Source organism: Eubalaena glacialis, chromosome 12 (assembly GCF_028564815.1).
Source record: "Eubalaena glacialis isolate mEubGla1 chromosome 12, mEubGla1.1.hap2.+ XY, whole genome shotgun sequence".
In the NCBI taxonomy this organism is placed as follows: domain Eukaryota; kingdom Metazoa; phylum Chordata; class Mammalia; order Artiodactyla; family Balaenidae; genus Eubalaena; species Eubalaena glacialis.
The window spans coordinates 93,880,631-93,893,778 of NC_083727.1; the positions used below are offsets into that span (position 1 = coordinate 93,880,631).

The window sequence follows — 13,148 nt, forward strand, 5'->3', positions numbered from 1 at the left end:
CCCAAACCTTCAAAGGTAGGATCTGTGTCTAATTTTCTCTTTAATCTCCAATATTCAGCATATAGTAAGCACTTAATAAATGCAGCAATGCTTATCATTGATGCAAGGTTATCTGTTTACTGCATTTCCCACTCATATATGTTCTTCTGGAAGTTGATTTCTCATTTTGGTACCAAACAGATCTGTAATTTTGATTGCTTTCAACATTAGCTCTTGTAGTTTTAGTTATCAGTGTTTCTGAAGGATTTAAATTAAGATTCTGTCTTCAGAAACCCAGACATCCAAATGAACGTGCAACTATTACCAAATAATTTTATGTTTAGAATCATTTACACGCATGATGGGATTTTCTTTTTGCCTCTGAAGATCTTGACATCAAATAGACCCCACCTCCTATGTTCTCTCCTTTAAATGGACTTAACTCTTGTTTCTTCAATATGATTTTCTCCAAATAATCATCAGGTAAAAATACTTTATTATATGTAAGGAAAAGATAATGACATAACTACTTTGATTTATACTTTTTTCCCCAGCTGTTGATTTCTCAGCCATGATCTAACATTGAGAGTTTTTTTGCTTTCATTAGCTTCCCAGAGTTCTCATTTGTAAAGTGACTGGGACCTGTGGCCATCTGTTACTTTCAGACATCTTTATAGCTTTGATTCTATATTTTAAAAGATGTTCAAGCTATGGCATCCTTTCGCAGTAAAGACTCTAAAGTTATTAATTAATCATAATATAAAAAAGATTATAAACTGCATTTGCATATTTCTGTGTACATTAATTTAAACATCCTTTTTTTCCCCCTGCAAGGTCTTTTGCTTTAGTGAGGCCAACCAACTGACAGAATGCTCATTAATCATACATATTAACGGGAGTAGTTAAAGCTTTAAAGTCTAACTCACCATTCTGTCCACAGGGACTAGTCCTTGTTTTCTAAATGTGATGACATACACTTCAGACACTGCTAATTAGGTCTTTCCCTTGAAAATTCATCCTGACATGTTTCAAGAACATTTTTTTCCCTTGAGTATGAGTTCATTAAATTATTAATATCTTTATATAAGTCTTGCAGGATTACTTAAACAGTGCAGCGTTCTCTATTTGAAAACCATTGTTCACAGTGAAGGATGAAATAAATCTCATTTCCTTATATCTTTTTTTCAGTCAAAAACAATGGACTGGGTAAATATCAGAGAATAATAGATATTATGTTCAGGAACATAAGATGTTAAAGGAAGGTAAAAAATACTTCGTACTTATAAATGGAAATGGGTATTAGTCAGGGTTCTCCAGAAAAATGAAATGAAAGCATCAGGTTGTGTATACAGTGAGACAGACAGAGACAGAGAGAATTGGCTCACACAGTTGTAGAGTCTCGGTAAATCCAAAATCTGTAGAGTAGTCTGGCAGGCTGGAGACCCAGTGAAGAGTTGCAGTTCAAGTCCAAAGGCCATCTGCTGGCAGAGTTCCTTGTTGCCTGGGGGAGGTCAATCTTTGTTCCATTCAGGCCTTGGACCGATTGGTGAGACCCACACACCTTATCGAGGGCAGCCTGCTTCGCTCAGAGCCCACCATCTAAATGCTAATCTCATCCAAAAACCACCTTTACAGAAACACTCAGAAAACTGTTTGGCCAAACATCTGGGCACCACATAAACTTAACCATCACAAAATGCTATACAGATAATCAACTCCTGATTATCTGCACAAATGGAAGGAAATGTTCCCGTAAGCAACCTAAATCAGATAACCTACAGTCAGTTCTGTTGAGCCTCTGAATTACATGATCAGTTTGTAGCAGTTTTACCCTAGTGGCTGTTAATCTACACAGGCAAGTGTTTAGGTCAACCTCATGATGTGGCCCCTTTACGACAACTCCCAGTGGTTTCCCAGCACAATCAAAGGAAGAAAACGCAGAGCCCTCACCACAGTCTTCAAGGCTCAGCTAATCTGCCCTGCCTGCCGCCCATCCACGGCTTGCTCTTCTCCAGCCACCCGGGGCTTTGTTCTCACTGTTCCCTCTGCTGGATGCCCTTTCTCAGCCCTTGCACGGCCCACGGACTCGCTTGGTTCAGGTGTCTGCTGAGACCTCCCCTGATTTTTCTATCTGAAACGGCACACCACCCTATCTAACTCTGTACCCCTTTACCCTGCTTTACTTTTTATGATTCTTGTTGCTATCCAGAATTTATATCTCTACTCGTGTAGTTATCAGATACGCAGTCAGTATAACAGGGTGGGGATTATCAGGGATGACACAGCCAAGTTACCTGAATTCAAGCCCCAGGTCTGCTGCTTAACTGGACGTGTGACCTCAGGCAAGCTGCTCCGTCACTCAGTTGCCTCATCTGTAAAACAGAGACACCGCAAAGATATTACGAGGACTTTGAAGATATAACGAATACATAGATGTAAGTTGCTTTGAACGGTGTCTGGCAGAGAGAAGGGACCAGGTGTTATCTATTACTATCAGTGTCCCCACTAGAATGTAAGCTCTATGAGGACAGAATGGATTCAAGGTATTTCCAGAGCACAGAGAAGGATCTGGCCCACAGTAAGGACTCATTAAATGTTTGTTGAATGAATTAATGAAGGAATCTGGGGACATGTCAGCTGAGAATGGGAAATATGTTCTCCAAAAACACAGTGAAGAGGTGGTAGGTTGTTGGGCTGCAGGCCGAGAAGGCCTGCACTTGCCCAGCTTTAAGACCAAAGAAAGAGCCTGGAGTCAGCAACAGAGACATAAGTGGTTTCATGGACGGGGGCACTTACACGTCTGAAGCAAGGTCCTGGAGCAGTTGCCAGTTATAGGGGAGTTGACATCAAGTGGGCTCATCGGTTACCAGGGAAACCAGCAGAGGGACACAGGCCCCTCACCACCCCTTTGACAAGGACAGTCACTCGCTGGGGCCTGGGGCAAGTGCGTAGGAAGGTCAGTCCTGTGGGTAGGTGTTGGTTAGGCTTTATGGATGTCTGTATATGGATGGATGGATGGATGTACTGTGTAGCAGGATGCTCAGGATAAGATGTAGCTGTGGTTTCTGCCTGAAGGATACTTCTCTAAAGGGGACTGAGAAGTCAAAGGAGAACATAAAAAGAATCCAGCAAATGACCCACAGCTGGGGCTGGCAGGGCCAACTGAGGTACCAGCTTTCCCAAGACACCCTAACCTTATTCTGGGAAAAGGTCGGAGCTGAAGGAGAAAGAGACTGTGGGAAAGCAGCTGGAAGAGGTCAGACTCAGAGTTCCTCTTACCCAGTCACACTGGCAAGTGACCTTGGGTGTCAGGTTTAAGGAAATGAAAAGAGTATTCAAGTCAAGAAAAAACATACCCAGTATTTACATAATGGCATGTCCACAAGCATTCAGTCTTTGAAGGTCATCAATACAGAGTCCCAATACTTAAGTCCATCATGAAAGCACAAGGAGTAGCAGGCTGGGAAAAGCCTTCCAAGCCCAGTTGCTTGAAAGGTTGGCAATAAGTATCAGAGGACAAAAGGACCAAAGAGGACACACATCTGTATGGGGGCACTAGTGTCCAGGGAAGCTGTCCCTGTTTGAGGGGACTCTTCAGGGTCTAGCACCCCATCTCATTGCCAAGGGGGTGCAGATGGCTTTCTCCACCCGCATTTCCCTCCCATCCCATCCCGGTGACCAACTCCCCGCCACTTACCCTGTCAAACGAAAGGCTGAGAGAGTTATTGAAAGGTTTGGGAAGCAACTTAATTCTCACCTTCCCTCCCCGGAACTCCTGATTTACCTGCAACCAAATGAACAGCACTCTCCAAATAGCTGTTGTGAATAGCTGTCCCTCCTCTTCTACCCTGAAAGCAAGATCCAGGCCTTAGTCATTCATATATTTTCCCCTAGAACAGTATGTAAAACACAGACAGTACATTTCTGCTGAATAAATTTACTCGTTTCTTTGATAGGGTTTGAAATTGGCATTTAAATATCCAAATGCAATTTAATCCATTAAATTTAAGTTGATGGATTGAGAATCATGCACTGAAAATTCTTCTGTATCAAAATTGGGTGACCTTCATACTTGCATCTTACGGATCCTTGGGAATTCTCTTTGTTTACGGGCAGTTACTGAATAGCTGCAAAATGTGTTCCTATGAATTTATTTGGTGCTGCTCAATTCAGTCCTTCTCAGTGAAACTGCAGTTCTAAAATTCCACCCCTTGAGGGTACATTTCATATGTTAAAGTACGTGACTCAAAAATGCTGAAAATGCACTTCTGTAAATTTACCTTCATTGAAATCAAGATATAAAATGTCATTAATGATTTCTTTGCTCCAGTGCTGACTGGTAAGGCTGAACTCCTTCTTCTACACTGGCTCAGGCTCTGACCCGTCTGAAATTTGTTGAGGAGCCTCATCACATTGTTTTCATGTTAACATTTCTTTTAAATAAGACACGAGCAGTTTATGTGCATTATTTGTCCCTCTACGTGTTGATTTCATCTACTCTCTAAGTCTAAAAATGTAACAGTTTCCTTAATAAAAATGAAAGATGCTTGAGGCCTTAGGAGTGCTTGGAGATGGGGACCGCAGGGCATGGGCATAGTTCTCGGACAAGGAAGGCAGAGTCCAAGCCCGATTCTCCTCCTCCAGCCTGCAAGCATCCCGCTGCGAACTTCCAAATACGAGGGAGCATCCACCCTCTCGCTGCCGCACAAAGATGTTAAAATGTATCACAGATGGTCAGGAAGCAGCTAAGCCACGCCCTACCGTGCCCCACCCGTGAGCCGAGATGAACCAAGTGCGTTGGCTGAGATCGGCAATGGCTGGCCTAGAGAACGGAGCCCGCGATTGGGACAGAGAGAGTTGGTGGTTTGGCAAGACAGTCGGGAGTCCAGTCTAAGTGGAAGGTTGTGGTTGTCCTGCTGGCACAAGGCAAAGGCAAGCAGCCATCAGGGGAGCAGGTGAGAACTAGGAAGACCTGAATTCCCAAGGGCAAAGTCGTAGGACGATGGGACATTTAAAAATCTGGCTTGGTGGTGAGAAAACAAGAGAAACTCAACAATTAGAGCAGCAAAGTAACTGAAATCGTGAATGACCAGGATATGCCCCCCCCCCCAAGGAAACCTTAATCCTGAGGATTACGGGTTTTAAGATCAGACACACTTGGGGTTAAATTTTAGCCCCACCAATTAAGAGCAGAGTGATTTGGAGCTAGATGTTTAATCTTTCGTTCTCTGTAAAATGGGAACAGTATCACTCACCCACAGTAATTTTGAGCAGATTAAATGAAATAATGTAAGTCCATGCTTAGCACTCAGTGCTTGGCCCCTGGCAAGCATTTGATCAATGGTAACCATTTTAATAATCATTTGTCATAGACTTTTATGTTTCTTGGTACATGCACAGCTTGGGGCACACAAGGAAAAGTTGATTTGGGGTTCATCCAATAAGAAGGGACTTAAGAGGTCAGACCTTAACTATACTTATCTTCATGACCAAATTGGTACCACCATGATAACTTCATAGGAATGCCAAACAGTGACTGTAGACCATGCTGACCACAGACCAGACCATCTGGCCCAGTCCAATGTTTCGATGAAGTTTTATCATTTATTCAGATTATCATTTATTCAATTATAGCTGAGGGGGTTTAGTTAATATTGTCACATTTCTAACTTGTTTTGAAAAGCCTCATTCGTTACTGGTAGCGTCCATCCAAAGGGAAAAAAAGGAAGGGAACAGAGAGATGGGGAAATTGTGACATGATTTAGAAATTTTAAGATCCCAACCTAAATGAGAAAAGCAATATCGGGAATAGCATCCAATATGGATTCATCTTTCCTTAGCTCTACACCTATTTCAGATTCTTTGTTCATGCTGAATTACATCCTCTTCCCGTGCCCTTACAAGAGCCACTTGTCTGATCCCTGAAATAAGGAGACCATTATGACTAGCCTCATTGCTGTCTTAGATGTATTTTTAAAGATGTTAAGAAATAAAATTCACTTAAGACGTTATGCATTCCTCATGTAAGTATTCCATTCCCATTTTTTCACATATCATTGATTTCAAAATGTGCTACCTTTTTACATCAGTCATTAATCTTATTTCCGTTCACAATGTAAAAAAAGAAAACTAAACTTCCCAGATGGTCTGTAATGTTTTCCTGTGTAATTAACACCTACTTCACAGTTGTGGGTGCCAGTCAAGGCCCTGTCTCCTCTTTCTCAACATTTCCTTGGTACCCTGTTCAGGCTGAGTTGATGCCTAAGACTGTGCTAAATACACACATGGGAACAGGGGAATTCTGGAGAGGAGCCAGCTGCATTAGAAGACCTGGCAATTTAGAGAGATTACTTACACACGTGTCTCCTCTGTGGGCTTGGGGTCTGCATACCACCCTTTATTTCAGTCCGATTACTACTGTAACTTGTCCTCCTCCTCATCATCCTCATCAACAACAAAAACCATCTGTCAGATAAGTACCAGTCGTCCATTATTTGCATTCTTCCCTTCTTAATGCTCCTGGATGGTCAAGTGTTTATAAATCAAGTGGCTAATTTAAGATACATGTGCTCTCATACTGCAAGTCATCCTGGAAGCATCAGGTTATTTTTACTGTTGAAAATTCGTAGATGTCATTTATTTAAATAGGCCTGGGTTTTTTTTCCTTCCTGACAGTATTGACCCTCTGTGGTCTTGTACACAGCAAATGCAGATGGATGAAGTCATTTGATAATTCAAATAAAATCATTCCATCGTGGAAATCTCCTGGTTTCATTTTTTTTAAAATTTTTATTGAAGTATAACAAACATTCAGAAAAATGTATGTATCCTAAGGAGGCCACTTGTTGATTTTTCACAAATCAAGAACACCCTTGTAACCTGCACACAGTTCAAGAAACAGAACATCAGCATCTTAGTCTGATGCTCTCCGTCGCTCCCCACTCCCACATCGGTGACCTATTGCAACGTCTAACAGCTTAGCTTAGTATTGCCTGCTTTTATTCCTTATATAAACTGATCAACGTTGTGTTTACACAATTTAACCATATTGTTGCATATAGTTGTATTCCATTCATTTCCATTGTTATATAGTATTCCACTGTATGAATAATCTACAATTTACTTTTTCTATTTCTACTCTTAATGGGCATCTTGACTGTTGTTTTAGATGAAAAAATCCCCTATGCAAGGTTGACAGTTGGTTACGCTTTTTTAACTGATGTGCAACACAGATTTTAGAAGGTTTTCTTGATATATTATCAAACATTTTTAAATGGAAAAAAAATGGATAATTGGATAAAGGATGGTAGAAGGGCAGGGAGAAAAGGAACTAACATTTATTATTCCCACTGTGTCAGATATTATAGTAGGAGTGTTGTTGTTGTTGTTTTTAATTGTGGAGAAAAACACATAGCGTAAAATTTACCATCTTAACCATTTTCAAGTGTACAGTTCATTAGTGTTAAGTATAGTCACATTGTTGTGAAAAGATCTCCAGAACTTTTTCATCTTGTAAAACTAAAACTCTGTTCCCATTAAATAACTTCCCCTATCCCCCGCCCCCCAGCCCCTGGCCACCACCATTCTACCTTCTGTTTCTATAAATTTGGCTACTCTAAGTACCTCATATAAGTGAAATCATATGGTATTTGTCTTTTACTGACTTATTTCACTGTGCCTATTTCAATTAGCATGGTGTCATCAAGGTTTATCCATGTTGTAGCATGTATCAGAACGTCCTTCCTTTTCAAAACTGAATAATATTCCATTGTATGTACCACATTTTGTTTATCCACTCATCTGTTAATGGACGTTTGGATTGGTTCTACCTCTTGGCTATTCTGAATAGTGCTGCTTATGAACATAGGTGTGCAGATATCTCTTCACGACCCTGTTTTCAATTCCTTCGGATATAGACCCAGAAGTGGGATTTCTGGATCACATGGTAGTTCTACTTTTCATTATTTTAAAAATCTGCGCACTGTTTTCCATAGCAGTTGCTCCATTTTACAATCTCGCCAGCAGTGTGCAAGTATTCCAGTTTCTCCAGATCCTCACCAACGCTTATTTTGTTTTTTGAAACTAGCCATCCTAATGGGGGTGTGCGTGGTAGGAATTTTACACATGATCTCTTTTTTAATTCTTAACAAACAGGCTTCAAAGTGTAAGTACCAATTTTACAGCAAGGACATCTTGACACAAGAACCTTCCATAAAAGAAAAGGCTGGGATTCCAATCCAGGTGGTCCTGAAGTTGACAATGGGGTTTTTATTCTTAAAGTTCCACGCAGTCACAAAACCAACCCAGCTCTTTTGTTCTGAGCTACAAGGTTTACAAGATTAAGGGCTATGCAAGATTGCCTGACTTTAAATGTGAAATAAGAGGTTGAGGTTTAGAACATGAGTTCTCACAGTGTGGTCTCAAGGCCAGTAGCATCAGTACTGCTGGGAACTTGTTATAAATGTGAGTTCTCAGGTCCCACCCCGGACCTGCTGAGTCAGAAACTCTGGAAGTGGGGACAGCAGTCTGTTTCAGCTAGGTCTCCCGAGGATGCTGACGTGTGATCGGGTTAGAGCACCGCTGGGCTTAAATCATTAGACAAATACCTAAACTGCTGTCTGATAACCTTTACACTGTTGCCAAACAGGAAACGTACATGTTGAGCACTTTGAGGTTTCCAGGGCAACCTGATATGGTAAATCTGCATTTTATGCTTCATACTCCAGTTTTCAGAAAAGTATTGGATTAGCCCAATTGTAATGCTGCTGAAACCATCCATTTGGAGATTCAGCCAGACTCCAACTGATCAGAGCTGCTTCTGAACAAATGGCCACCTGGGACCAGGCTTCCTAGCCAGGAAGGCCGCACCCAGCTCAGCATTTATCTGTTATTTGCTGGGATTTTCATCCCAACCCACATCCGAGTGCCCACTTTTTGTCTCACTTTACAGTGGGTCTAGAATGAAGGGCCTGAAATAAGAGGAGACAGAAATGGAAACAAACACGCAAAAACAGTCCCTGTATCGACGTCAGGAGGGTATTCCGTGGCCCTCTCAGGCACAGCCCCAGCCCCAGAATATGGAATCTAAAAAAGCCTAATTCATCGAAGCAGAGACAGTGTTGGCTGCCAAAGGCTGAGGAAGGGGGAAATGAGGAGATGCCGGTCAAAGTGCACAGACTTCCAGTTAGAAGATGAATAAGTTTGGGGATCTAATGTACAGCATGGTGACTATAGTTAACAATATTGTGTTTATACTTGAAAGTTGCTGAGAGAGTAGAGTTTAAATGTTCTCAACACACACACACAAATGGTAATTATGTAGGCTGACGGAGGTATTCACTAACTTTATTCCTAACATATAAGTGTATGAAGGCATCACTTGTCACACATGAAACTTACACAATATTACATGCCAATTATATCTCAATAAAGCTGAGAAAGAAAAAAGTATTCAAATCTGCTTCAGGATGTTACTAGAAATTCAAGCCTAGAAACCACATTTAAACTGAAAATATGTGCTGGATGAAGTTATCTGTGTACAGTATGTTCCAATAATTTGACAATCCTCAGAAACATCTTACCTGCATGTCTACTGTTAGCAAGGAGGCATAAAGACAATCGGCGTTCCCCTGTGCTCTTCCAGAGACACATCCGTACACTCTTGACAGTCGCAAGGCTTTGAACGATGATGTAAATCAGCAGTGATGTGCAAGAATTTGGAAGCTTGCCCGTACCATACTGAATCATGAATGCTTCTACTCCTCATGTTAAGACATGACAATGTTATGTTACAATACCTGAGACTTGGTTTATCTTAAACATTAACTCTTGTGATAAAAGTTGATCAATAACCTCATTTTCTCCACTTCCTGCCCAAATCAATATATATGTCTCCTTTAAGGAAAGGAGACTGCACACAAAGTTTATCCTATGGTTTTAACTTACCTCAACCTAAAAGAAAGAACCAATCACCTACTCCAATGTCACTGATTTTGTTTCTTTGTGCTCTTATAAATGAATAAATTACAGTGCTTCCACTTTCCAAGTAAACGTTTTATCATTGATTAATCCTCAGGGGCTGATTGACTTGCATTTACTAAAAGACCCAATATATTGATTTTCAGAATCTGTAAACTGCAAAACAAGAAAATTATGTCCATGTGTGTAACTTTTATTCAGTATACAGAATATTAAATTATATATTCATTCCAATCTTACAACCCCCCAGAGGAAATCCAGGGTTCAGATCTCTAAAACAGAAGGTACATGAAAATACTACTAATTATATTTCTGGTTTTAATGAAATTAAAAAAAAATCTGTTCTGTAGTTGTTAGCCAGGATTTTTTATGAATACAGCTGCTATTTTTATATGGAGTCCTTGATAGTAGGTACTTAACTTGCCTTCAGCAATTAATGGAAGGATTTCCCACCCAATCACAGTGTCGCATTTGCTTACCTACCTTCCAAACCTTACTCTGCTGCTTCAGTGGGTATTGCATTTCCTACCCCACTCCAAGCCTAGATGAAGACCAGAAGGATCAAGCGAAAATTGCCTGACTCTTTCAGAGCAAGAAAATCCTTCAGTGAAATGGGCCTTTCCGTGTTTATGCTTACAATTCTCCCCAAAAAGAGTTGAAAGATCAGCCTAATACTTTTACTTTTTAAGTAACAACAAGCCTTAATATGTATTAACATACTACCAATATGGTAATAAAATAAAGTTATTAGTAACAATGAAATAGAATTAGAAAACCTGCTCAGAAATGCTTCTCATTCAAAATGTGTGCTATCCATACCTAGGCTTGCTTCCTTCTATGATAAAGGAAAAAAATAATTAAGAAAATAAATGTATAATAATGTTTTTTAAATGATACAGATACACAGGTACTTAGAAATGTCATTCTGGCTCTTGCAGTTGGAATTTAGCTAGTTGTGAACTTGGGGAGTTAACATTCACTTACAATAATGAAGATTAATAAGCAAGGAGTGAACATTTTAGTTCACTTATAAAACAGCTTAATCATCCAAAGGGAAGAAAAGAGCTAGTTAATGTGCTTTTCACAACATATATAATTATAATATGGCTTACGGAAGTGCTTTGCAAACTTTAGTGAGTGTGAGTATTACCTGAAGGGGTTTTTTAAATGCGGATTCATGGATCCCTTCCCCAGAGATTCTAAACCAGTAAATCCAGGATGGAGCCCAGAAAAATGCATTTTTAATACCTGATAGCACTCTCAGGAAACTCCTATAAAATTGGAATTCAGATCACTCTTTGAGAAATACCAATTTAAGATGATAAATGCATTTATTATTGCACCTGAACCCACTGAATTATCAGATAAAATGCCCATCTTAGCCCATCTTTCAGATACTTTATATCACTTTGCTAGAGTACCAAAGTAGACAGCCTTTAAAGGGCTGCTAATAAGAGTCACAGTTTGTTCATTCCAGGCACTATTTTTCTCATCTTGGCTGCTAAAAATTGTCTCATAGCTTTTAGACTTCACAGGTCTTTAAAGGTCATGTGGACTTGGAATTGTTTTTTAACTTTTAGTTAATTTTTAGTCTTTAAAATTGCCATTTAATGTTGTCTCATCTTAAAATAAAATGGAATCACAGTAGCTATTGTCTGTTTCTCTTTGGTTTCTAGGGAAGACGAGGAAAACCAGGGCCTCCAGGAAAACCAGGGCCTCCAGGACCACCTGTGAGTAAACAGCAGGGTATTTCATCAGAGCCCCTCTGTACTGCTGCGTGTTCATCTAAAGGTTATCTGAATCCCCTGTAGATAATCATTTCCGTCTTTCCACTGTTTAACATGGTTGTTCTCCCTACACCTCCCACCACCACCAACCAAGAGATCAGGGAGGCTGGTGGCCGGCTGCCCCTCCTGCCCCCTTCATTCCTGGACAGGAGCAAGTGTACTGCCTGCGTGGGCACCCCAAGCCGAGTCCCAGATCAGCGAATCCTGTGCTGAACCCACCTGAGCCCCATCTCCTCAATTTCTTAACATCCAGTCTGGTGGTCAGTCAGACATCCGGGGAAGCATGCCTCCTTTTCTTGACACAGCTATTTTGCTAGTAGAATTTCATAGAATAGTGTTGCTAAAGAGAGCCATAAAGATCGTGTAGCCAAGTAGCTGATCTCATCCTTTATCCCAAACTTCTAGAGGAAGTGTGCCATTTCTTGTGGTTGTGCTAACTCTTCAACCCACTAGAGTCTGGTTTATGTCCAAGCTACTCCGCCGGCCCTGCATTCTCTATGATCACCAATATCTCTGAGTCAGGAGATTCCCTGAGTGCCTTTCAGGCTTCACCTTATTTCACTGCTGTATAGGAACTGACGCTGTTGACTGTTCTATCCTTGAAACTCTCTATTCTCTTGGTTCATTGACGCTGATCATTTTCTCCTACCTTTGAAGCCATCCTTTTTGTCTCCTTCCGTAAAGCAGTTCCCCCTTCCCTTATTTATATGTTGTATGGTTTAAAGAATCCCAGTCTTCTATTTCCACCCAGACATTCCTCCTGAGTTCCAGGCTCCTACACCCCACGGCCTGCTCAGTATCTCCACTTGGAGGTCTCCTGTGTACTACAAACATAGCCTGTCCAAAACTAAACTCTAAAAATGATCCTAGATTTTTTTTTCCTCTCTCTCATCCTCCACATCCAAATAGTTCCTAAATCATGTCAATTCTACTTCCCATTAGCTCTCATTCCTCATGACACTGCCTTATTTAGGCCCTTGTCAATTTGTATCTATATTTTTGTAGCCTTCTCCCAGCTGTCTCTTTGCTTCTACCTTCTACAAGTGGGGTAATATTTCTAAATCATAACTCTGATCACGTAGCTCTTTGGTTGAAAACTCTTGAATAACTTCCCTTTCCTTCCAGATGGATTCCATATCTTCTACAGCCATTCTAGTCCCTTCAAAGTTTGTCCTTTTCCTGTCTTTGTCTATCCTTCTCTGTGCCCTTTCTTCTTTTGCAACCTGTAGTGTCATCTTCCTTTACGATCTCAAAATGCCGCACATTGCAAATGTTCTCCCCAAGGCCCAGGTGAGCTCCCCCACCTGCAGGACTCAGCTCAGACCCCAGGTCTCCCACGAAGCCCTTGCCAGTGCTCTCAGCACAGCACGAGAGGTGTCATCCTCCGCAATCCTGTGAGCTTAT

The 13,148-nt window shown here is 40.9% G+C and overlaps 1 protein-coding gene across 1 annotated transcript in view; it reads left to right on the top strand.

Moving 5' to 3' along the window:
* COL19A1 (collagen type XIX alpha 1 chain) overlaps nucleotides 1-13,148 on the top strand; it is a 322,067-nt gene that overhangs the window by 245,756 nt on the left and 63,163 nt on the right. Inside the window, exon 17 of the mRNA XM_061207711.1 lies at nucleotides 11,634-11,687. Coding sequence (XP_061063694.1) covers nucleotides 11,634-11,687 — 54 coding nt within the window. The remainder of the gene's footprint in view (nucleotides 1-11,633; nucleotides 11,688-13,148) is intronic.